This window comes from Engraulis encrasicolus, chromosome 16, assembly GCF_034702125.1.
Source record: "Engraulis encrasicolus isolate BLACKSEA-1 chromosome 16, IST_EnEncr_1.0, whole genome shotgun sequence".
NCBI lineage: Eukaryota > Metazoa > Chordata > Actinopteri > Clupeiformes > Engraulidae > Engraulis > Engraulis encrasicolus.
The window spans coordinates 24,158,119-24,183,809 of NC_085872.1; the positions used below are offsets into that span (position 1 = coordinate 24,158,119).

Below are 25,691 nucleotides of genomic sequence, written 5' to 3' on the forward strand. Positions count from 1 at the left end.
ACACACACACACACACACACACACACACACACACACACAAACACGTATGAGTCAGTGTTCTCCTCAAGGTTTCTGCCTAGGCCTCATTGCCTTAGTACTGGCTCCAGGGTGTTTGGGGCTGAGAGCTCTGTAAATCTCCTTGGGACAATTTCAGATGGTTTTGGCACCATATAAATGAAACCAAAATTGAAATTTAAATTACTGTTAACCAAAAAAAAGCAAGGTGCAAATAAATAACATTCAGTGTCTGCTTTTTACAGCCTATAATGTAGTGCTCAGTGAAAGACTGCAGTGACAAAAAAAAATCTGTCTCAGAGAGTTAGAGTATTCAGCCAAACAACCTGTGGGGCTTTCTCTGACATATGTGGAGAGCACGTTGACCTGAAGATAGCAGTGCTTCACACTCCATTGCATTCACAATTTACCTTCCCCCTTTCACACACAGGGATGAACAGATGATTTGATTAATGATTCAAACATTGTATTTGCACATCGGGGCTGCTCTTGGCTGTACGGGGTATAATGAAGGTTTTTTTTTCCACCTGACTATTGACGGTTGGATAGCTCTTGCTTTTAATGTTCCATGTACCTTTCCTCTACACGGCAGCACACATCAGAGACAGTGGAAATGATCGTTTCAATTATGTAACTGGTGGGTTTGTGCAATTATTCTGGGAACTAGCTAGCTATAGCTAGCAGGTCTTGCCATGACTACATGAGTATGAGCAGAGAGGTATGAGTATGACTATACCCTACTGCTTGGTTCCTCTTGTAGGTATAAAATATGTTTTTCCAGCTAATGTTATGTATAGTAGAAACCACATAGCAAAACAACAAAATCTTCCCTTCAATATCATCAATGTACCTTAAAACCCAGCTATTAGCCTCAGCTTATTAACCCTGTGGACTTTGAGCAATATGAGCTAAGCCTGCATAGGCACACAGATGGGTGGGAGAAATTGATGATCAGACTATAATTGAATGCATAGAGGATGTCAAGTAAAAGCACTCTGAATGTGAATCACTCTTATGTGTAACATTATCAGCTCAGCAATATAAGTCAGCAAAATATTTACCTTAATAATTTAGAGGAAGTACCATACTGGAAACCAACGTGCAAGGGTAGCAACTCAAAAAGAGGGTCTCTGATCATGTTCTTCTTTCATCTTCAAGTTTCTGAAGTTTCAGTAGCTTCAGTAGTACAGAGACGAGGATAGGTAGCAAAAACTGCCAGAGATGTTAGACAGGATGGGAGTCAAAAACTGTACAACACAGATCAAATAGACTGGGAATATACTGTACCTTGGGCCACTGTCATATTTCAGTCCCCCATGTCAAGAGGAAGGGCTATGAATAACTACCAAAAGTGTTTCAACACAATTTTAGCCACCACCAGAGAAACACTCTCCCCAGTGTAACCGCATTCTGAGGTTAATCATGGTGAAAATCTGGCCAGAAGACGGCAACTAGTAGCTATTTGTATGGCTGATAGATCCTGACGAGCAGCTGTTGCCATTCATCAGGACCTCATGTTTTTCCTCTCTGATTTCCTTTACAGGGTTTTGAGGTGGAGATCAAAGCGAGGACCAGAATGTCAGATTCCCTGGCGCTGCCAACCGCTCTTCTCTCTCTTGCCTCACCACCCTGCGAGCTCCCTTATTAGATTATCCTGCGGGGGTCTTGCGGATGTCTTGCGGATTGATCAATGTAATGATGATGAATCGCTTCCTCCCACTGCTCCCGTTGCTGCTCGCCTCCCACCTGAGCCGCCCCGTGCAGCCCTTGCCCAGCAGGGCCGTCGCTGTTGCCGGCGCTGCCGCGATGGACACCGCGGCGGCGGAGGCCGGACCCAGAGACGGGACTGTGCTGCACAGGTCCAAGAGAGGCTGGATGTGGAACCAGTTCTACCTGATGGAGGAGTACACGGCAAACGAGTACCAGTATGTTGGCAAGGTGAGGCAAGACCATGGCAATATATATATATATATATTTATTTTTTTTGGGAGGCTTTTCAGCCTTTATTGTTTTTTGTGAGACAGGATAGTGGAGGAGAGACAGGAAGTGAGCTGGGAGAGAGAGATGGGAAAGGGCCGGCAAAGGACCCGGACCGGGAATTGAACCCGGGTCGGCTGAGTGGTAAACGTGTGCCCTACCATATCAGCCACGGTAGGGCCTGACCATGGTAATATTATGGGATGTTGAACCATAAATAGTAACGATGACATGTAACTGTACTGTTTCCTTTTTTAGGCGTGTTGAGCATATACAGTAGCCATTATTGGAAGACATTTTAGACCCCATATTTTTACATCTATCAACACTGCACATTGCACTCCTCTCCAATCAGATGTGTGAGGTGACGATTTATGCTGTGAAAATTAAATAATGGTTGCCCTTCACACCCATTTTAAATTCAGAGTTATTACTTTGATTCAGCAGCAGGGGTAAGGTGGTAAAACACATGAACAGTGTGCAAGGTGCCCTGGTCCTGTCAGACGACTTTCTGGCTATAATATAATATAATATAATATAATATAATATAATATAATATAATATAATATAATATAATATAATATAATATAATATAATATAATATAATATAATATAATATAATATGATATAATATAATATAATATAATATAATATAAGCACACATGTCAAGAATAGAACGAGTGACATAGTGTATTCCATGGTAGTGTGTCGATGCATCCCTCATGGAAGTGTAAGATGCCTCTTCTTTAGTGTTCCATAGTGTGCCTCCCTAAATCAACTTCCTTCCTGAGTCATAGGGCTAAGACGTGTGGCTCAGTTGAGCTGGATGAGGCTTGACATCCCATTTTCATTCTGGTCTGCATTTCCCCCACACCCTATGGTATCATCAAAGGGGTGCAAAGCAGTGGAAATATGAATTACACAGTCACTGAGGATTAAATATTTTTCAAAGAATGATAAGCATGAAGGCAAGGAGAAAAAGAGGTGATAGTGAAAGGGAGGCAAGGAGGCAAAGACTAGGTTCGATACTTTTTTTCTACACGCATTTAGTGTTTCCAGGACCAGGTAGGAAGACCCAGCAGATAATGTTTTTCAGACCGGTGTGGTGTTGCCAAAGCTAATCTTAATGTGATGATAGGCCTATCCTATTATTCTCAAACTTCACATTGCGTATTTGGTTGCTCCATTTTGCTCTTGTTTTATGAAGCAAATTTCAAACATTGAGCTATAACTGTAATGTTTTTTTTCTTGCCAAGTCTGATAAAAGCAGTAGTATTATACCGTGCTATGATAGTATGATAGTATGCAACGATGGTTTTAGGTCATGTAAACAACAACAATCTTCTGGCACATGAAGTCAGGTTTGCTTTCTTTCAAGATGCCAATAGCCTCATAATTGAGAGGAGGAAAACATACCCTGAATCCAGTTTCTTCTGGATGTGTGCTGTGTACTGATACCCTGTCTACAGTATTGTGTGCAGAAGGCTACTTTATTGGAAGAGTTTGAGTTCAAACTAATACAACATATGAGGTCTCCAGAAATGCTATTTTATTTTATGTGTCTCTCTTATGACTTGGTATAGTTATAGGTCAAGCGGTGAAATGAGGTTGTCAAAAGACACTAGTGTGTCAGAGATGATCTGATTCTAACATACATGACAGGAGCCAGCCACCTTAGGAGGTTGGCTGTCACATGATGTTGCACCATCCACACTGGCTTTGGGGAACACATGGCCCTTATTGACAAACATCTTTCCGCACTCCGTCGGACCGTCGAGTGATCTGACCTTTACATTTTCCAGCCTTATTGATTTTTGATCACATGACCTCAGCAAGACTTAGGCCTTTTTGACTTTATTACTTTTTTTAACAGCTGGCAGTAAATGGCATCCACAATGGTTTCTTTATGTGAATGTATATTTTTTCTGAGTTTATATGAAATGTTGGACCAACATTGTTTTAGTTTTTTTCTGACAGCAATGAAGCACAAATATTAGGGCTTAGCCAGTAGGTGCACAAGCCTGACTCACCCCAGACCCTTGTTTATTTCTGCTCAGCTTTGTGAGCTTACAAGAGGATTCGAGATGCGATGTATAAAAGTTTAAAACGTAGTGGAGAAGGGAAGAATAAGTGAAACACAACAGTTGTTTCAGACAACAATGGCCACTTGCATTGACTCACTCATTATCGGCATTGATTATGTCATTTCAACTGAATTTTCGAATCTGTGATTAGTTTAAAGCAGGATCTCAGTTAAAATTTCAGACAAGTGTTTGCCCAATGAAAAAGAAGCTTTTAATAAGACCATGCCTTCACAGACCTACATGTATGGTGTAGCTCCAGATGAACGTTCGTGGAGCAAGGCCAGGGTTGGACTGAGACCACCAAACGGCCCGGGCATAGACCGGCCAACCGAGATCAGCCACCTGCTTTTCTACAAAATTATGATGATCCCAGTCCACTGTCCATTAAGATATACCAATGCCCCCCCCCATCTAAATCGAGGGCTGGCCTCTCAGAAAAAAGAAACGATACACAAAAGCATTGACCCAGGACTGTCGGCCCAACGGGAAAATGTCCTGTATGCCAGATTACCAGTCCGGCCCTGAGCAAGGCAAAACCCACTCATCTGATGAGAGTCAGGTTATGGGTGCAGTGCACAGAACCTCTGGGCAATTTCTACAGTCAACACGACAACACACACCATTCTGAGGCAAATTTCAGCTAACATTATGGATGCTCTGATGCACATAAGGCAAATAAACAACAACAACACTGTGTTAAAGGACTTCATCAACCTTAGTACACCCAGAAGTGGAAAGACTAGACAAGAAATTTAAAACACACTCAACAGAAATGAAACTTGAAATCAAAGTAAACTGGCATCTGAGAAACCAGTGGATTCGTGAACAGGCTGAATGTAGGCTATTCTTGAAAATAGCCTAACCACTCATGTTCATGAAAGAAAACTACTCCTAGACCATTAACATCTCCACATTACATGATATTAAGTCTATAATGTAGGTAAGCTACATTGACATTGCTTTGGAACAACAGTTCATATGAATTACATTACTGCAAGTAACACAGAGAAAAGGGGACGCATAAGGGCACACTCTCACCACCTTAACTGTAGTGTGTGGATCACAGCTGGTGGTATCCATTGCAAACTGTTGTCATCAGTATTGATAATACTATGTTTTATTTGGCAGTTTGTTCATTTATAGCGAAACGTGTACTTGTGCAGCTACAGTAGCAACAGTAACATTAACGGGATGCTGCTTGTTTGGTTTTTTTTTCTCAATGAGGGAGCAGAATAAAAATATCGACTTAATCCATCATGCTGTAACTCAAGACGAAGTGATGTCACCATGTCTGGTGGTGGTTGAGGTCAGACGCTCTGTGGTGAGCTTTTTTTTTAAGTGGTGGCATGTCAGTTTTGTGACCATTTTGGAAAAGAACTGTAGAGACGTGCAGTAGATTTTGACCAGTTGTTGATTGATTGATTCAATGCTGCAGTCACACAGCGTATTTCTGAAGTTGCATCAGCATCAGGCTTTAAATGTCTCTTCAAATGAGTTCCTGCGCTCTGTAATGTGTTCTTGAAATGCTCTGATTTGTTCCTATATCCTGCCGTATAAAAGCTAGCTTGTTTATGTGTGGGTGTGGGTGTGGATGGGTGGGGGCTTGCTTGGCGGCTGGCTGTTATAACAGTTACAATTTTGGAAGCAACCGAGAGACATTGGGTGCCCAGACTGATCACATGTGGTCTAAAAGTGTCATTAGTACTTTATGGGCCATTGCAAGAGAATCCACGTAGTCCCCGTGGAATGAAATGCTTTTTGCTAGAGTGCTTTCCTTTCGTCTGAGTTCATTTCTATTCACAGAGTTGCTCTTCAAAAGGACAGTCTGTAGTTTAAATACATTTCCCATTCCATTCATTCTTGGTGCATGTACACTCGGTCTGTCCTCTAAGCTTTTAGATGTACTGAGCATCCCTTTTACTTAACATAAAATGGTCAGAAGTGAGCAGACTGACTTTTTATTTGTTGTATTTTGTACAAGTTTGTGTTTACTTTGTTCAAGTTCAAATCAGTGTTGTGTCACCAGCTTGTCTGCTGCAGGACGTGTGACAATGTGTCCTCTTGTGCATCAACCTTAGCTTTCTTCGGCGTAGTCAACCCACATCCAGTTTTCAGTCATTCATTGTATAGTATAATTTATACGTATGTTTAACCTCATTATTTTCTATTAATTAAATTTCAAGAGATGGGGACCAAACATAAAAAGATGTATGAATATAGATTCATAAAAAATAAATATAGAATTTTTTTTAAATCCTCAGATGGCCTTTTCCGTGGCCCAAATAGCTAAGGCACCATAAAACACCAGGGACCCGGGTTCCAACCCTCCCCCTCTCCCAATCTCTCTCTCCCATCCATTTCCTTCACTTCACTGTCACTACCATAATAAAGGCATAAAAAGGCACAAACTGAATTGCTAACTGATGACGTTGATAATGAACAACGGCGTATTTATTTTCTAGCATTCATCCGCTCCCAAACTGCACATGTTGCGATTTCGTGAATGCTTTGGCAAGACAAGCTCTATCCCCAGCGCCTCGTTTGGCTCAAAATCAGATTGTGCAGTGATATTGGCAGTGGACACACTGAAAGAGGCAACATCCAACATATTTGACTAGAAGTGAACACCATAGGTCCGCGAGCCATCTGTGAGTTATCTGCTAATATCTGCTTAATATCTGCAAGCCTCAAAACTAATCCATCCATTTTTGATCACCACCTCATTTGGTGTTATTGTAGCCTAAACACTGATCCCTTTGCTGGATCTGAAAACAGCCTTTCTCAAAAAATGTGTGTGTGTGTATGTGTGTGTGTGTGTGTGTGTGTGTGTGTGTGTGTGTGTGTGTGTGTGTGTGTGTGTGTGTGTGTGTGTGTGTGTGTGTGTGTGTGTGTGTGTGTGTGTGTGTGTGTGTGTGTGTGTGTGTGTGTGTGTGCGCAGCGGTGTAGTCTACTTTTTTGAAGTGGGTATACTGTATATATTTATGCTATTCTACACAATGGATCAATCAATTTTAAGTGGGTATACTGAAGCCCCTAAAATTTAGAAGTGGGTATACTCCGTATACCTGGGTTCTACGTAGACTACACCACTCTGTGTGTGTGTGTGTGTGTGTGTGTGTGTGTGTGTGTGTGTGTGTGTGTGTGTGTGTGTGTGTGTGTGTGTGTGTGTGTGTGTGTGTGTGTGTGTGTGTGTGTGTGTGTGTGTGTGTGTGTGTGTGTGTGTCATTGATTGCTAAGTTTGAGCTATCTTCCTTCTGACTGATTCCATGCCAGCGTGTGCAGGTTTGGTCTGGTAAAAACTCCCATCTGCCATCAAGCCGAGCAAGTCACGAAAGATAAGAGTTTGTTCTCTTGCGAAACATGATGATAAAATCGTGAATTTAGCCGTGGCTGAAATTGGAAGCTAGCTACCTGCTGCCTTCACTGTCTAATAAGTAATGTCTCCCAGCAGGCATTAAGGTACAGGCTGAAGAATTTGTTTTGGTGACTGAGATTGTGAAATTTTACCCAATCTTTTTTTTATTAGGCACCTGCAGACTTCATCCTAGCTATAACATAAAATAGGGACAAATAGAAAAATAAGCTATTGTACAGGTAGAAAAAAGCCTACAAGTCAAATAATAAATGAAAAAGACATACAAGTAGTCCTAAATACTGGTCATAAAAATCGATCAATCAGTCAAAATGTATTTGTATAGCACAATATCCTAGTTATATGCTTACTATTCATTAAAACTACACACACAGTAAAGCCACATATCAACAAATACAAAAATCAGTTAGCATGGACAGGGCTGGATTAAAATTGGCCTGGGGCTACTACGATAGGCCCAACGTGGAAAAGTGTCTTAATTCCGAGCTGGCCTACATATTAAGTCTGCCAACTATAGAGAGGATTATTAACCCCTTAGCGCAGCACCTATGTTATAACCTTACTGTCACCAAAATTGTAATGGCTATGTCTTAATCTGTTACTTAAGGCTCTCCGCACTGTCATAGCAATGTTGTTATGATGTAGTTGAGTATTTTCAGCAAATAGTGAATAGGCCCGCCGGCGACCCCATCTGCAGTAAGAGGCTACCAAGGGATGAATCTTTCAATACCCCATCTGCAATTCAGAAAAAGTGTCGTCCCCCCCCCCCCTCCATTTCCCCTGGCTGCTGGTGGCCCCAGCCTATGGGTTAATATGGCCCTGAGCATGGAATAATGTAATAGATACCCAACTACCTGTACAATATACACACAGTTGAGGGTTGAGTGAGGAATGAAGGTCTAGCTCAAACAGTGTCATTTACAGTAGCATCATTAGGCTTACCTTTTTTGAGCTTGCTATTTAGCGTCAATTGCAGCAGCGTCATTGGCTAAAACGTCTGTGTTTCCTCTGCACTACAGCTCCAGTCGAACATGGACAGGCTCGACGGCACGGTGCGTTACATTCTCACTGGAGAAGGAGCAGGGACTGTATTTCAGATTGATGAACACACTGGTGATCTGCACGCCGTCAAGAAGTTGGACAGGGAAGAAAAAGCCAATTACACGCTACAAGTTCAGGCTGTCGACACAAGGACAAATCGGCCTCTGGAGCCCGAGACTGAATTCATTATCAAAATCCACGATATCAACGACAACGCGCCGCAGTTTGCCAAGGCCACCTACACGGCAAGTGTCCCTGAGATGACGGCCATTGGTAAGTCGGCCATTGCTCTCTTTCTCTCTCTGCTTTTCCCCCCGCTATTTTACGTATTTCAGGGGCAGTGAACAGGGAAATTTTGGCTGTCACCAGAGGCCCTGCAAGGTCAAAGGCAGTTTCATGGCTTTGGCTTTGAGGTTCTCTTTTTTGACAGGCCTTTTGAAGCGTGAGGAGAGTGTTAAAAAGAAACACGTAATGTAGGATCTGAGGCTTTCTCAGATCTTTGTGTGGCTGCTTTTGTATTGCCTTAGCTCATGTCTTGGCATGGATACAGATTGTTATTTCCCACTGCTTTTATCCATCGACCCACACACACAAACACACGCACGCACACATATGCACACACACACACACACAAACACACAAACACACGCACACACGCACGCACGCACACACACACACACACACACACACACACACACACACACACACACACACACACACACACACACACACACACACACACACACACACACACACACACACACACACACACACACACACACACAAATTATATATGACTGACCCATTGATCAGACTGATGTGGTCAACGAATGCACCAAGACAGATTCAAGCTACGAAAGAAGTCCAGTGACCTACATCTAACCTCTATTGACTAAGATGAATGAGAATCTTCACAGACATCTAGACAGGTTTTTACAGACTGTACTAACCAACGTACATATGTATAGTCAACATCAACTTACTGTACATATAGCCTAGGTACATAAAAAGTCAAAGAACTACAACTTTCATTTTTCAGGTCTGGCATATACTCAAACATATTCAAACATGTTTAATTTTGAATAAGGTTCTCTGAGATCCTCAAAGAGACTCACTACTGATGTTCGCAGAAATATGTGCTTTGCCTGGTGTTGTACATTCCTGGGATTACTTTGATTTCTGTTTGAGGCTGTTTATTGTTTTGGCAAGACTTTGATGACAATTTCTTAGGCATGTGCACCATCACTACATAATATTACATGTACAATGTAAAATAAAATGTCACATGATATTCTTATACCCACACGAAACAGTAACACACAAGTTGTTTTGACAGGATCCTTGTTGCATAGAGACACTGGCAAACATGATCCTGGAGCCGAATATTTATAAATAGGACACAGGGCACAGAATATAAAACTTGTTTACCCGTACACAGGAAACACTAGTCAGTTTTCCGACTGTGTTCAACAGGAGGTATTTTTGGTTTGGCTGTACCAAATTGATGAGATGCAGGCTGGGCGTACTGCATTCAGCAGTTTGTCTGAGTGCCTCTCTGGATGAAAAATGAGCACGAGCAAAAATCACAGTAATCTGAACGCTGGGAGGCAGCTGTTACCTCCTCTGCCGCTCGCTCGCTCTGCCCACCCTGCATAATAGGTGTGCATTTATGTATGCATATTTATTTGCCATTTGCACGAGCCCCATAAACACACACACACTCACACACAAACTCACACAGACACACACACACACATACACAGATACGCACGCACACACGCACGCATGCGCGCACACACACGCACACACACACACACACACACACTCACTCAGTCACACACACACACACACACACACACACACACACACACACACACACACACACACACGCCCTTTCTATAACAGTTGCACACTTCACTTATGCACCGAGGCACTGTATTTTTTACTCCCCATCACATTCCCTACCTGTTTTACATCTCATTTCTATTCCAAGCTCATCAATCATGACAATCAAACAAAATCAAGGGGGAGAGGCTAAGAGCTGACATCCAAGCCTGTCATGGGTAGTACAACTAAAAATACAGGAGATAGATACCCCATGCATATTTTAAAAGTGTCGTGCTGTTTCCTGGCAATGTAATAAAGATAACTCCTACCGCTCTAACTCGACTCAAAACACTCTGCCAACCGTCTCAGTGTGAGCTCACCTTGGAGGGAAAAAAAACTAATTATGTTCTTCAGCACTGTGGCTGTTTATTTTCTTTTTAAGACTTTGTCCTTGAATAGCAGCATGATTCGCAGAACTTTTTTTTTATAAAGCACACATATTTTCTGCAACAGAAAAAAAACATGGGCCTAAAGATAAGAATCTGTAAATATTTTTCAGTTATTATTCCCCTTATGTTGAAAAAAAAAAACCCATTGGCAACATAATGAATATAACTCAATAACACACAGTAGATATTTCAACTGTCTCATCTCGCCTTTGGAGCAGCTTGTACGCAGCATAGCGCGGTGTGTTTACAGTGTGAAATGGGCTAAGAGGAGCACAATGAGCTCCGTTATCAGCTAACCATTTGGTTCCACCGTTTGCCTTTCAATCTTCAGGAACTCCTGTCTTGCAAGTCACTGCCACAGATGCCGACGACGCCTCGTACGGTAACAGCGCCAAGCTTGTGTACAGCATCCTGCAAGGTCAGCCATACTTCTCAGTGGAGCCTGACACAGGTGGGTGCGCACTGCAGAGCATATGGAACGAGACGGGCCCACAGCTGACATATGTCCCTGAGGCCCTCGCCGTGTTGACAAGGAGGCATGAGCAGGAACACAGATCTGACAGTCACGTTTCTCATCCTGAGAGCCCAGAGCTTCTGAGAATGATTTTCCACTCTCTAGGACTGTGGGGACTTTGTATGCTATATGCACAGTGAAGCTAGATGAACTGCAAACCTCTTGCCTATCACTTTTGAATTTCCTCTGATTATGTAATATCACAATCGTTCTTTGTCAAAATATTACATTTCATATGCATTCACGTAATTAAGGCAAAATGGGGTGTTCTAAGACTGCCACTGTGTTCACACACTACTCTCGCAAGGACAGTTGTCATGCTTGGTCCCGGCTCATGTTTGTGGTGTTAAATGCAGTTTGACTTTTGCTGTGTGCTGATGACCACCGCCAATGGAATTTAGTTTGACTTTCTGTAAGGCTAAGCAGTCACTTGATGACTGAATACTTAACCTGCACAGCACCTATGTTATAACCTTACTGTCACTAAAATTGTAATGTCTTTGTCTTAATCTGTTACTTAAGGCTCTCGTCACTGTCATAGCAATATTGTTATGATGTAGTTGAGTATTTTCAGCAAATAATGAATAGGCCCGCCGGCGACCCCATCTGCACTAAGAGGCTACGCGGTCGGAACAGCTCAGTTTTGAGAGGACCCTTAAAGGGGTCCTATTATGCTTTTTCATGTCCACTACCCACTTATTGGGTTACACCACATCTGTTGTATGGAAAAGCTTGGTGAAAGCCGCATTTCACAAATTGTCCTCTTGGGGGAGAATTTCTCTGCCGCAGGAACGCTATTTCTCAACTGCCAGAGAACGCGTGGTTGGGTTTTCAACATTCTTTAGCTTTTGTTTCCTGTACAGGTCTACTGTACGTCATGCTGTACCTAACATTGCTGCTTATGGGATGGAGTGTTGACGATGTCACAGACCATTTATTAATTGCAGAGACAGTAGACCTAATGCGCTCATCTGTCCATTTGTTAATAGGCCTAGCAGCCAACATTACCTGGTTCCAATGGTCACTGCAAATATGATGGGTTGTATATTTTGGATACATATTTGGTCTGAAATATCTTGTTGTAAAAAGGACTGCAGAAATATATTCATTGGTCAACTTTTATTTTCCAGTAGGCCTACCGATGTTTGTTTAGGTATAATAATAGCATTAGGGGTGAAGTGATTCATCCTTCATCCGTAGGTGACCATTGCCATAAACTGGGAAAAAAAATACAATTAATCAACTCAATCAATTTACAATCAATTTCACTAAACATGAATTAAAAAAATAAACAAAAAACAAATGAGACAGTTATATGGCTTTATCACCAGTTACTATGTTGTTTATATGGGCACCAGCCCATATGTAGCCTGGCGACGCCATCCTCTGTACTCCACCCAAAGATTTTGGCTCCGCACATCGTCTGGCAAAAACCTCGAGCTCGGTTCTCTCAGTGTTTCGCCAATCAGCAAACAGTTGAGAGAGGTGACGTAGAACTCACCCGCGAGCTCCGTTACTGATTGGTTAAGGTAACTATAATCACACTTTCGATTTGTTATTTGTATGCTTTTGAGACGCTATAACGTAACAGGCATGTTAATAAAGCACAATATGGGTTTTAATTTGAGTTTGGAACTTCAATTAATTTAAATGATAGAGAAAGATCAGACCATCTCCCATCGTCCACGGATTCCTCATGGCTTTTGGCAGACTGATTGACGGAGTCAACAGTCGGCTATTCGCCCAGGCTAGCCCATATGTGGCACAAACATGTATTTGTTTACCCATGTCCATAGGCTCTATGGATAAGTCTTGTTTTCTTCAGGGCTTATGGTGTTCGGCTCTTCTATGACTTGCCCCACCACATCAGAGCCCAGCCATCCTACAACTTAGAAAAGGGAGCTTAGCATCAGGATTGTGGTCTTACTGTCCTTGCAGTCAGTGTGATGTCATTTTTGGAGGAAAGCAATTTCAGTGATGTGCTTATTGGTTGTAGTACTGGAGTTAGTCAACATACACACCCTGTGAATGGTTGGCCAATTGACCTCATCCTCTCTTCTTCCCTCTATTCCCTAGCCCCATCTTCTTTTGTAAAGCGACCTTGAAAGGCGTTACTTGAAAGGCGCTATATAAAACCAAGTCATTATTACCTCCACCAAGGAGGTTATGTTTTCGGTCGCGTTGGTTTTTCTGTCTGTCTGTCAGTTTGTTTGTCTGTCTGTTTGTCAGCAGGACTCAAAAAGTCATGGACGGATTTGGATGAAACTTTGTGGAGTTGAAGTTATTGAAGTTATTCAATTTTGGTGGTGATCCGGATCACAAACCAGGATTTTTGAAAATATTCTCTGGCCTGATGAAGGTCTAAGGACCGAAAGCGTGCAAGTCAAGTAAAGCTTCTTTGCACAAAAAAAGACCTGAAGTGTGGGGATTGTCTTCTTTTTATATAGAATGTTTTACTGAATCCTGCACCTTCTAAACAGATGAGCGGTGGCCTATCACAACTTATGAAAATATTCTTTACCATTGCTAGCCTAGAAAAACGCCCCTAGTGACCGCAAATTAAGATGCGTGACAGGGCTAATTTTGACATGACATGACAACTCCACAAAAAGGCAGAATGACTGAATAAAATAGGGTGACAGAATAAAATAGGGTGTAACATAGTCAAATGTTCTATCAAACAGCTTCCTTGGCGGAGGTCTGCACTCTCTGAGTGCAGTCTAGTTATTATTATTATTATTTTCATGTGAAGGGTTTCGCTATTTCACTTTTTCACATGCTTTACACCATGTGGGCACATATTTTAAGACAAAAATACACATGCGAAAGCATGCCTTTAGCTTTCAGTTTTTTTTTTCTTTTAGCCTAGATGTTGTTGTTGTTGTTGTTTTTGCTAGGGCAGTTTGGACATTGAAGTCATTGAAAAGCAGTTTGCTTGCCCAATCCAAGCTCCTGCTTTGCCTGTGCAGTGGCAGAGACCTGAGGGGGCCGTAGGGGATGTTAGCATGTGGATGGATGTCTCTGGCCTATTTGTTGTGTGATGTCTTGTAGTACTTTGTTTGTACTTATCCATTTGGTTTTAGCTAGCTGATGCTGTGCGATAGTGACTTGTAGGACTATCTCCTGCCATCTCCAGTCATGGGCCTGTTTGCACACCTAGACACAGACAAATCTTGATGAGTGAGCCAGCATGGTGAGCTATAAATAATCTGCAGGCCTCATGATGGTGGGCAATGGTAAATGATGACTGGGCCAGCGAACTGCAGATAACAGAGGGGAAATCAACAGCAAGTGTTGCAGACACTGTTCCACAGTCAGCGTGATGGCCACCGTTAGTTGTATAATCACCCATCCCTGTGGTGGGCAAAATACCCAATTAAAACTGGGATTGAAACAGAGAAGACGGATGCCAGGAAACGGTGTCTTTAATTCCTCAAGCCCTGATTCAGCAAGCTGCGTTTTAGTGATTGATGATTCACCCATTTGCCAACGACAGGAGATGGAACAAAGTTATCACCACAGAATGGATTTACAGACCACAACGATCCACCATCTTCCAGGCTTGATAGTGTGGAATCTGCAACAAAGATAGAAGTCATCACAGAGCAACAGAGACAAGCATAACCTCAATGTCAGGATGAGGAACTAAACTGTAAAAGTCACCAGCACATATATCACAGCAGCCCATCTGTTCAATTGGTGGCCTTCATTTCACCAAGAGCCAATAATATGAATTATATTAAATAATATGAATTATAATGTTATTAATATCCTGCAAAACCCAAATTAAGGGTGCAGCTTTTTATATTGTCACATGTGAAAGGGGATAATGGAAGACACAGCAGTTTGGTAGCAGAAGTTAATGCATATTCAAGGCGATAACACCTCAAAGTGCATTAACTCTTGATGATGGAATGGTGTGAATAGCCAGTGTTCTGATTATAGGACAGTTGCCACACTTATGTATACTGTGTTAATTTATTGTCGTAATTTTCACATTTTCATCACAAGACAAACGTGTTGAACTATACAGCACGTCTTTCTGTGATGAATCCTGTATTCTCTGTACTATATTTGTATGATTATCAAAAATAGCTATTTGCTGCTCTGTACTGACATGGTAATTATTATTGATGATTACTTTCTTTATCATTATTGTGTCTGTCACATGATGCGAGACATGGCCTTTGTTGGTCAGGAGTATTAATGACATGTTTTTTTTGTGTGTGTGTGTGTTTCATTATTATTCTTATTTTAGGTTGGATCAAAATAGCTTTGTCAAACATGGACCGGGAGGTGCGGGAGCAGTATCACGTGGTCATCCAGGCCAAGGATATGGGAGGGCAGATGGGTGGTCTGTCTGGGACCACCGATGTAAACATCACCCTCACTGATGTCAACGATAGCCCACCCCGATTTTCATCCAGTAGGTTTTTTAACGAGAAGGAATCGCTCATATAATATTGACATTAAAACATAACTGATGCATATTTTAGCACATCATCACACCACAGCTTTTCTCTCTCTGTCTCTCTCTGTTCTTTTCTTGTGATCTTTTTCTTCAAGGTTCCTACCATCTTAGCACACTAGAATCTGCTGACATAGGCTCCGTCATTGGACGGATAAAAGCCAAAGATGGTGACCAGGGACAAAATGCTGAGATGGAGTACAGCATCACAGATGGAGATGCAAAGGACTTTTTCAATATCGTCAGTGACAAAACCACACAGGAGGGGATCATCACATTAAAAAAGGTAAACTAACCTCGCCAATTCCTATTAGGGACACTGTGTGAGATTTTTAGTTGTTTATTTCCAGAATTCATGCTGCCCATTCACTAATGTTACCTTTTTCATGAATACTTACCACCAGCATCAAATTCTAAGTATTCATTATGACTGGAAAAATTGCACTTTTCATACATGAAAAGGGGGATCTTCTCCATGGTCCGCCATTTTGAATTTCCAAAAATAGCCATTTTTAGCTGCAAAAATGACTTTACTTGGACCATACTAGAAAATACTTGTTTATTACTTACTAAACTTTCATGTAAAGGTTAAATTTGGCAATAGGCAGCCCAGTTTCAATGAGCAGTATAGTTGCAGTACCTTTTTTGATCATTTCCTGCACAGTGTCCCTTTAATGCATCATATTTCATCTTACAAAATAGACAATTATGTTGTGCACCAGTAATGGGTGATTTACAATGCATATACAGTATCTATATATACCGTACAACCCATGTGCAGTGTTACAACAGACAAACTGCATTATGCAGATACTGTGGTTCTTGGTATCTTGATTCATATGGTATTTTATTTTATACATCATGCATATACAGTATATCCATATACCATTATACTGTATATGTATTTAGACACACCCTGGCAACTATTGAGTTTGTTTTTTGTGGTAACAGCTGAACCTGTTCTGTCCTACTCCTTCAGAAACTGCAGTTTTCTGAAGGAGTAGGACAGAACAGGCTCAGATGTTACCACAAATCAGTACCAGAGGGTGTACACCATAAAGGTGGAGGTGAACAACACTAACCTGCTCTGTCCTACTCCTTCAGAAACTGGACTATGAGTCCCAGAGGGTGTACACCATAAAGGTGGAGGTGAACAACACTAAGCTGGACTACCGCTACCTCTCCCTCGGCCCCTTCAAGGACACGGCCACCGTGAAGATCACGGCGCAGGACGTGGACGAGCCGCCGGTGTTTAGCATGTCGCCGTACGTGCTGGAGGTTCGGGAGGACATGGCCAGAGGCAACACCATCGGCAAGGTCACAGCCTGGGACCCAGACACCCCTCATCATCCAGTCAGGTAGGCCCGGACACCCCTCATCATCCAGCCAGGTGGGGGAGGTCTACCGTATGACGGTTTTGACAAAACGTATACAGTATGAAAAACATATGACCTTGTCCAAACAAGTTGTTGGTATCCATATATGTACAGTATATTTGAAAAAGATTTGGAAAGAACAGTTTAAACCAATGACGCCCCACGCCCCACGCCCCATACTCCCAAGCTCGACAATGTTTGCTGCATAGACACTTGTCAGCCGTGGCAGTATTTCAGCACCACGGCCAGCGATCTTGCCCAATATGCCACGTAATCTCTCAGCTGCTTGAGTGCAGTGGTCCCTGCGGACCCCATGAAGAACTTTGATGATCAGTCCACCGCGTGGAGAACAAAGATGTATGCATACATGCTTAATCCAAATTTCAGAGAGTACACTAATGAAAGGCCTTAAAGCAACACTAAGTAGTTGGTTCTAGAAGTTCTTGTTTTCCAACCTTAACTCAACCTTAACTTAATGCTTCCAAAATGGTTGTATTTATTCAACTTAACGGGGTTAATAAAACTGCTGAAGTCACTATGCTCACTTTTTGGAAGGGCCTTGATTTCCACTAGGCAAGTTTTACAAAGCCACCTATGTTTCTGAAGTTCGAATGAGAAATATTTCTGCTTATAGCAGGACAACTGCAGAGAAAAACTACTTACTGTTTTGAAAGGACACATTGTAGTTTCTCAGAACAAAAATTATATTTGACAAAGGTTTCTGTGGAATGATGATACCAAAAATGTCCTTGGGGGAAGGAAAACCATGCTGTTTTTCATAGAACAAGAAAAACATCCCTTAAAAATACAAATTGCCTCCACAGTAGTGCAGCTTTATGTAGAAACAGACAATGAAATGCAATGTTCTTTTCAGTATAATGCCAGTATGTTCTAAAACTAAAGGATGCCCAAGGCTCTTTCTGTATGAGTCTCATAAAGAAAGCACATGAATAGGCCATGTCGTACATGAAATGACAGAGCCAAGGGCCACAGGGGCAGCTGTAGAAAGAAGGAGTTACACTGACTTGAATGCAGGGCCTTGAATATGGCTGTGCTTTAGATCTGCAGTCCTATTGGAACTACTGTGGAACACTTCACCATCTTCTAACGATAGCCAACAAAAGGAGTGAACTCAGGATTTCAGTTTGACATTTTTCTTATGATAGTTTCAGGAGAACACAATCTCCCCCCAACACTCACACTCACACTTACACAGTAGCGCACACACACACACACACACACACACACACACACACACACACACACACACACACACACACACACACACACACACACACACACACACACACACACACACACACACACACACACACACACACACACACACACACACACACACACACACACACACACACACACACACCAAAGTGGTTTTCACAGTTGCTTAGCTACTTTGACATTATAGCCAGTTACCACGTTTACTATAATGACTGCGAAAAGCAGAATACACAATACTCCATGTCATCACCATTACACCGAAATGCAGGAAACGATCATAATTTACTCTGAGAAATGAAACGTGACAAATGTACCTTTCTTACTGGGTCCTTTCTTGATTCAAGTATGTGCAAAAAGGAGAAACAATACCTTTTTTTTGGAAGAAGAACATGGCAACAGCATGCAGCAAATGCAGTATGACAAACAGAAATGACTGCTCAGTGTGATCGATCTAGAGTAGACCTTTGCGATATGAGTTTGCATTGCAGTTAAATTAGGCCTATTTCCAATGTTTTATCACGTATTACTCGGCACCAGTGGTGAAAGTAGACACAGCACCGGTATAAAATATACAGCCAGTGCGCAGTATCAGTAAGAGAGTAGGTTTCATGCCAAAAACCCACATTTGAAAAAAGTAAGGTGTGCTATTTACGTAAGTGGAAAATATACAACCACACTTTGCCGTTTGAGACCTATGAGACCTTTGTGTCCAATGAAGAGAATAGCTCAAAGTTACCCCAAATAGTCAAGCAGAGTTAAAGATATGTAGTACACGGTAGCACCGGTAGCATCCGTAGCACCGGTAAGACATGAAAACTACTTTCACCCCTGCTCGGCACTCTACAAAACCCTAAAACACAGCCTTAGAGATCACGTGTTATTAGGACTCCATTAACTTCATGCAAGAATTGCACTAGGTGTAACTCCATACACTCTCTCGGCTGGAACTGAGACTATAAGCAGGGGAAATAGAATAAATGTAAGAAAATAAATCTCATTTTGTGTAGTTAAGCTGCAGTAATTAGAATCTAATTAGTTTGAAACAAATCTTCATATTTAGTCATTTTCTTGCAGCAAATACACTACTTAAAAGAAGCTCAAGGCTTCTGTCTAATTTCAAACTCATAAATGAGTCTACTTTATTGTTGATATGGATCATCTTGCAAATTTAGTATTATGAAATGCAAAACAAAAAATATCAGTTGTAAACATTCAGGCTAGTAATAGTCGCTTGACTCCTACTATGTAACTAGAGCACCCCCTGTCAGCAGCAGACTGAACTTCTCCAACTATACAATATCTCATACACTGAAACAGATGCACCATTTTCATTGCTGTAGAAAATAACAACTTGAAACATCTTGCCGGTGTACGGTAACTGTCATGTTTGTTATAGGAATTGACATGCATATGTTTTGCTTTGCTTTTTTTATGAACATAGGTATTCCATTGACCACCATACCAACCGAGAAAAACTATTCTACATAGACCCCATTGATGGCTCGATCACAACCTTACAGCCCCTCGACCGGGAACTATCAAAATGGCACAACATCTCAGTTCTGGCAACCGAAATAAGTGAGTTTCTTCCCTTTTTTATCTCTCTCTCTCTCTCTCTCTCTCTCTCTCTCTCTCTCTCTCTCTCTCTCTCTCTCTCTCTCTCTCTATCGCTCTCTAAGGACAGAGGGAAACTGTAACTGTGCCTAACTGTGCCTGTAACTGCACCTCTCAAGTGCCAACACCTTGTCCAGATAAGTGAAAACAAAATCATGTAAACAGGATCAACCACAGTTTATAGGATCTTGAACAATTTTATGAATTGTTTTAGACAAATAATACAATAGGAATTTTGAATGAAATAAGCCGTCTCAGTTTCACCTTTGGTAATGAAAAAAGAAACCGCACACCGTTGAGCTCCCATTTAATCCATTTTATTTCAGTTTCACCTTTGAACTGAAAACTAAAACGTCTCCATGTGTTGAACTTCCAGATAACCCACAGCAGCTGAGCCGCGTCCCTGTTCTCATTAAAGTCCTGGATGTGAATGACAACGCCCCAGAATTTGCCATGTATTATGAAACCTTTGTCTGTGAAAATGTAAAAGCTGGGCAGGTATGCCTAAATTCATTTATTTCCACTATACAGTAGGCCAGATGCTACAGTATGTGTTTGTGATATTTAAATTGAATATATACTGTATATGATTCATGATTAATTTACACTTTTGTTTACCTTTCTAGATCATACAGACCATCAGTGCCACAGATACAGATGAACCACTTGTTGGACATAAATTCGTGTTCAGTTTAAACACCAACAACCCAAATTTTACAATACTTGACAACGAAGGTAAATAAACCCCTCTTTGTTTAACCTTTGTTTTGCATTCAAATATCGTTATCTATGGAGCCCTTCTTTCATCTTTCATCATTCAGACTTCCAACAACAACTCTTACAGTAATATCTGAAGAGTTCAGATGCAAAACCCTCTAACTCCATTTCTGAATACCTGCACTATATTTTTAGAGAACCCCGTTGTTGGTTTGGTTTACATTCATGTACTTGATAATACATATAAATAGTTATATTAGGCTACATATATAAAATTTAAAAAACCATGCAATTTTGATAGATTTGTATTAAATAAAAATGAATTAAGATTATTTTCTGAAAAGGCACTTAGGGGGTTTTGCATCTGAACTCTTCATCTGTCAACACATTTTAGTTCAGACAGAGGAGCGCTTGAATTGATTGAATGAACTGTTTTGGTCTTGGCAGTGGCTCAAATGGCTAAGGCACTGAAGTATCACGCCAGGGGACCCGGTTTCTATACCAATACAGTGTCACTCACAATCCTCAACCAGTCTCTCTTTCCCCACTGCTTTCTTGTCACCATCTCCACTGCCATGCCTCAAATAAAGGCATCAAAGCCCCCAAAACTCCCAATTTTCCCTAACCGCCCAATTTTCCCCCCGCCTTTGTTTCCTGATGTGCCACCACAGACAACACAGCCCGTATCCTGACGCGGCGCAGCAGCTTCAACCGGCACGAGGTGAGCGCCTACTACCTGCCCGTGGTCATCTCCGACAACGGCTTCCCCATCCAGACCAGCACGAGCACGCTGACGATCCGCGTGTGCGGCTGCGACAGCGGCGGCAACCTGCGCTCCTGCAGCGTGGAGGCGCTGCTGCTCTCCGCCGGCCTCAGCACCAGCGCGCTCGTCGCCATCCTGCTCTGCATCATCCTGCTACTCAGTGAGTATTGCCATTGGAAATTAGCCAAAGCTATACGTGTATAGATGCTATGATGCTACTCTGTTTGGGCTTGTATAGCCTACATGATATGTATCTGTCCCTACCAATTTAACCAAACTGAACTGAACTGAACTGAGGCACCGCCACAGGCGGTTTTACTGATAGGCAGACTTGGCAATTGCCTGTAGGCCGCACCAAAACTGTCCACTGTAGGGCCCCCCAACAGTCAGCCCCACCCATGGTAAATGCCAGCAAAAATAATTCAAGATGGCCCCATGTCTATATTTTGCCTAGGGCCGTCAAATGGGTAGCACCACCACTGGTCGCCATACAGATTGCACTTTTTTAGACATTTTTTTTTCTGGGATGAAGACAAAGAGTGATTGCTCAGGCTACTACTTTAATAAAGTAACTAAATGCCCTATATTTGTTTTATATGTGTATTACATGTTGTGTTTTATGTGGGTTTTTGGGGGGTTAGAGTTGGGTGGGATTGAGTGGGTGGGGTGAGGACCCCATATTGATTGCATCGGTTTTGAATGTTATTCAATAACAAAGTTGATCACAAAAAAATAAAGTAATTAAATGCTAGTACTGCCTCATGCTGCTCCACGACAAAGCCGAAACCTCTTCACGACACTCCTAGCCTGGTTTTACCAGACCTCATGAATGACTTCATAATGAATGGTATGGCCTGTCTTCATAATGAATGGTATGGCCTGTCGGGCTAGCTACACACACCCGCTCTACCCTCCTCTCTGTACACACTGTGAGGGATAAAACAAAGAGGGTCTACTACAATACTCAGTGAGTTGCTTTGGGCACCACTCAGCAACTCATGACACTCCTCTGCACTCCTCTTTGCACCTTGTGCAGCCTACATTTAGGATCTATTCACCTTATTCCTCGCTCCCATTATACCCTGCGTGAAGAAGGGGTGCATCTTCCTCTTATGCCTCTTTTCCACTGCCCATTTTCTGGTAGGCCTACAGCTCGACACAGTGCGACTCGGCCTCCACTTTCTGCTTTTCAATTGAGCTGTGTTGTGCCTATTTGAAAAGCAAAAAGAAACGGCAGAGTCGTGCTTTGTTGAGCTGTAGGCCTTTCAGAAAACCAGCAGTGGAAAAGAGGCATTAGTGATTCCCTGGTTACCAAACTAAACCAAAACAAAAACCAAGATATTTGAATAACCAGTGGTTCGTACAAACGCTTAGAAATTCAATCCTTAGGTAAGTAGTAGCCACTCAGACTATTTGTTTACGTGTTTCATCAGCTGAATCGGACGTTTCACCACTTTTGCCACAGTAGCGGCCCCAGGAATAAGGTGGATAGAGGCTGTCACTGCCACCTCCCTCCCACACTCCTCCCTGCTCTACTCTACGCACCTCCTCACCACACACCTCTTTGCACACATCACATAGGGCCTACCTCTTTCAATGTATCTACATAATGTATAGACTAAAATGGGGATCTGACAGCTTTACTTTAGGGGACACATTGACATTAGGACATGTTTCCAGAGGACTAATTGCATGATTGCTGAAGCTGATACTTTTTAAGATAATGTAATGCAAGTGCTTTTATACTTCTAATACTAAACATTAATGATTGTGCTGTATTTAATATATAAATAATTGTTTAATACTTCATTTTTGTTACCCTTTTAGTTACCATCTCCGGGATCAATATCTAGAAAAGCACAAGTTAATCAGCTAAAGTGTTCAACAGCCGTAAATGAATCGTTATCTTTAAAGACTTTACAGCACTGACTGCTAATATCCATAAAATGATGAAACTCTGTTGGCGTCATCTGCACCCAAACTAGTTAACCTCAGAAAGGTTCAAGTTTGTGGGTTTTTCTCTCTACAAAATACAGTTCGTCACATTGTATGCGCTGGAGCATGGCCATAAGCACAGACGTTGCTAAACAGCAGAAGCACTCAGACATGCTTTCATATAAACTAGGTTTCAGCGAGATGCACTTGACCACTTTACAAGACCCAGGACTAAGGTATTAATTTTATGAGTAGCTATTCATAAACAGAGTGAATGAGCGGACTGCATGAGGCGCACTCCATCCAGGCTGATGGAGGCTGTACTAAATAGACTATTTAAGTGCACTCAGACACTCACTCTCACTTCACCTTGAAACATGAAAACGAAGGGGAAAAAAAGAAGAAAAAAACATGGCGTGCCACCTCAGTATTAAGTGCTGATTATGCTTTTTTTTCTCTATTACCCCCACAGTGATTGTAGCGCTGTTTTCTGCACTGAAGAGGCAGAGAAGAAAGGAGCCTCTGATCATCTCCAAGGAGGACGTGCGCGACAACGTGGTGAGCTACAACGACGAGGGCGGCGGCGAGGAGGACACTCAGGCCTTCGACATGGGCGCACTGCGCCACCCGGAGGTCATGGAGAGCAACAAGCAGCGGCGAGACATCATCCCGGAGATACTTTTCCCCTACCACCGGCCGTCGCCTACGCCGGAGTGTACAGACGCCAGAGACTTCATCAACTGCAGGCTTCAGGAGAACGACAACGACCCCGCCGCCCCGCCGTATGACTCCCTGGCCACATACGCCTACGAAGGCAATGGATCTACCGCCGAATCCCTGAGCTCCCTTGGGTCCAGCCTCACAGAAGGAGACCATGACTTTGACTACCTGAGCAGCTGGGGACCTCAGTTTAAAAAGCTTGCTGACATGTACATAGCAAAGGACAAAGCCTAGTTGCACGTCATGGCATCGTGGCCGTTGCTTTGTGTGAGCAGTTTAGTCTCATGCTTGACTTTTACAGTGACTCTGAACAAACGTGCAGACATGCACACACAAACACACACACATGCGCGCACACGCGGCCTCATGCGCGCATACACACACACACGCGCGCGCACGCGCGCACACACACACACACACACACACGCACACACACACACACGCACACACACACACACACACATGCAAGTCACATGACACAAACACACACATGATTTCATTCTCTAGTACGTTGGGTTTTTTTCCTTCATCTTTATGTTTGCCTTCAAGACATCCAATTGCGATTTGTATCACATGTACCAGAGGACAACTCTGGTATTGAGGTGTTAAGTGTATGTGGCAGCAGCAGCTTAGTTCTAAGAGCAGCCGTGGTAATCATCTTATATTGTACAGTACAGCAGTGAGAAAAACATGCTCTGAAGTCTGTGTGCAGTGTGGGAGTATACGCTGCCCTACAAAGGTAAAATGCAGTAACTACATATTTCTGTCCAAATTGAGTTTAGACTGAAAATGGTCTCCATAACACCTCCTTTATCTTGTGACAAAGCCTAATGGTCCAAATGAGTCCCATTTTAGACGTCAAATTTGCAGCAACTGCAGTATCCAACCTAATACCAATACTTTGAAGGCATTTTTCTCACTATCAATGCTGGTGTAGTTACTGCACTTTGCCTTTGTAGGGCAGTACGGCTGATTGGGTTTTGATACTGTAGTGACGTGGCTTGTTGAGAGAATTGTTCTTGGAATTCCTCAAAGATTATTATATAAAAAAAAAATTCCGTTTAGTTCCGCTGAAGGCATTTGCATTTTTTCAAAAAAGGTGTCACACTGAGGAGTCAGATGGACGGCAAACACATGTTTAGAAGGGACCGGTGTTGCACATCATTGATGTCCGTTTTGATGTATGTACGTATGGTGGATATTTGAGTTTTCTACACACATTTTTATGTATATTAATTTTATTTTTTTAATAAAAAACAAAAATAGATGGCATTAGTCTCTCGCTTGTTAGTTGATCTCAAGCTGACGCAAATGGATAGTTACATAATGCTAAGGGAATGGCAAAAAATAACATCCTGTTTTAAAAACTTCAGTTCAGTGGTGCTATATATGTAGTCAGGCACAGATGAAGGTCCAATAACACTAAACTGGCCTTGAGTCTTAGAGCTTTCATTATCAATTGAAAGCTTGATAGCATGGTGCCCTCAATCCCACACCAGCAGCCCAAGAAACCTACCTCATGCTGCTTGTTACCCCCTGCCTCTTCATCACTTGGGGTTTTTGGTTATGTAATACATTA

General features: G+C 42.2%; 1 protein-coding gene across 1 annotated transcript; it reads left to right on the forward strand.

The window, feature by feature from the left end:
* The first annotated feature begins 1,710 nt into the window (after positions 1-1,710).
* Positions 1,711-24,483, forward strand: cdh10a (cadherin 10, type 2a (T2-cadherin)). The gene is made up of 11 exons (XM_063220314.1): positions 1,711-1,953; positions 8,469-8,763; positions 11,098-11,217; positions 15,539-15,706; positions 15,847-16,034; positions 16,853-17,106; positions 19,805-19,941; positions 20,354-20,475; positions 20,604-20,712; positions 21,366-21,617; positions 23,865-24,483. Exons 1-11 carry the CDS (start codon positions 1,711-1,713, stop codon positions 24,344-24,346), a joined length of 2,370 nt encoding a protein of 789 aa, XP_063076384.1. The 3' UTR covers positions 24,347-24,483.
* Positions 24,484-25,691: the final 1,208 nt, after the last annotated feature.

Coding starts and splice junctions, on each gene's coding strand:
- cdh10a (XM_063220314.1), top strand. CDS start 1,711: ATGATGATGAATCGCTTCCTCCCACTGCTCCCGTTGCTGCTCGCCTCC. Junction 20,476..20,603: donor AAAATGTAAAAGCTGGGCAG/GTATGCCTAAAT, acceptor TTACCTTTCTAG/ATCATACAGACCATCAGTGC. Junction 21,618..23,864: donor CTGCATCATCCTGCTACTCA/GTGAGTATTGCC, acceptor TTACCCCCACAG/TGATTGTAGCGCTGTTTTCT.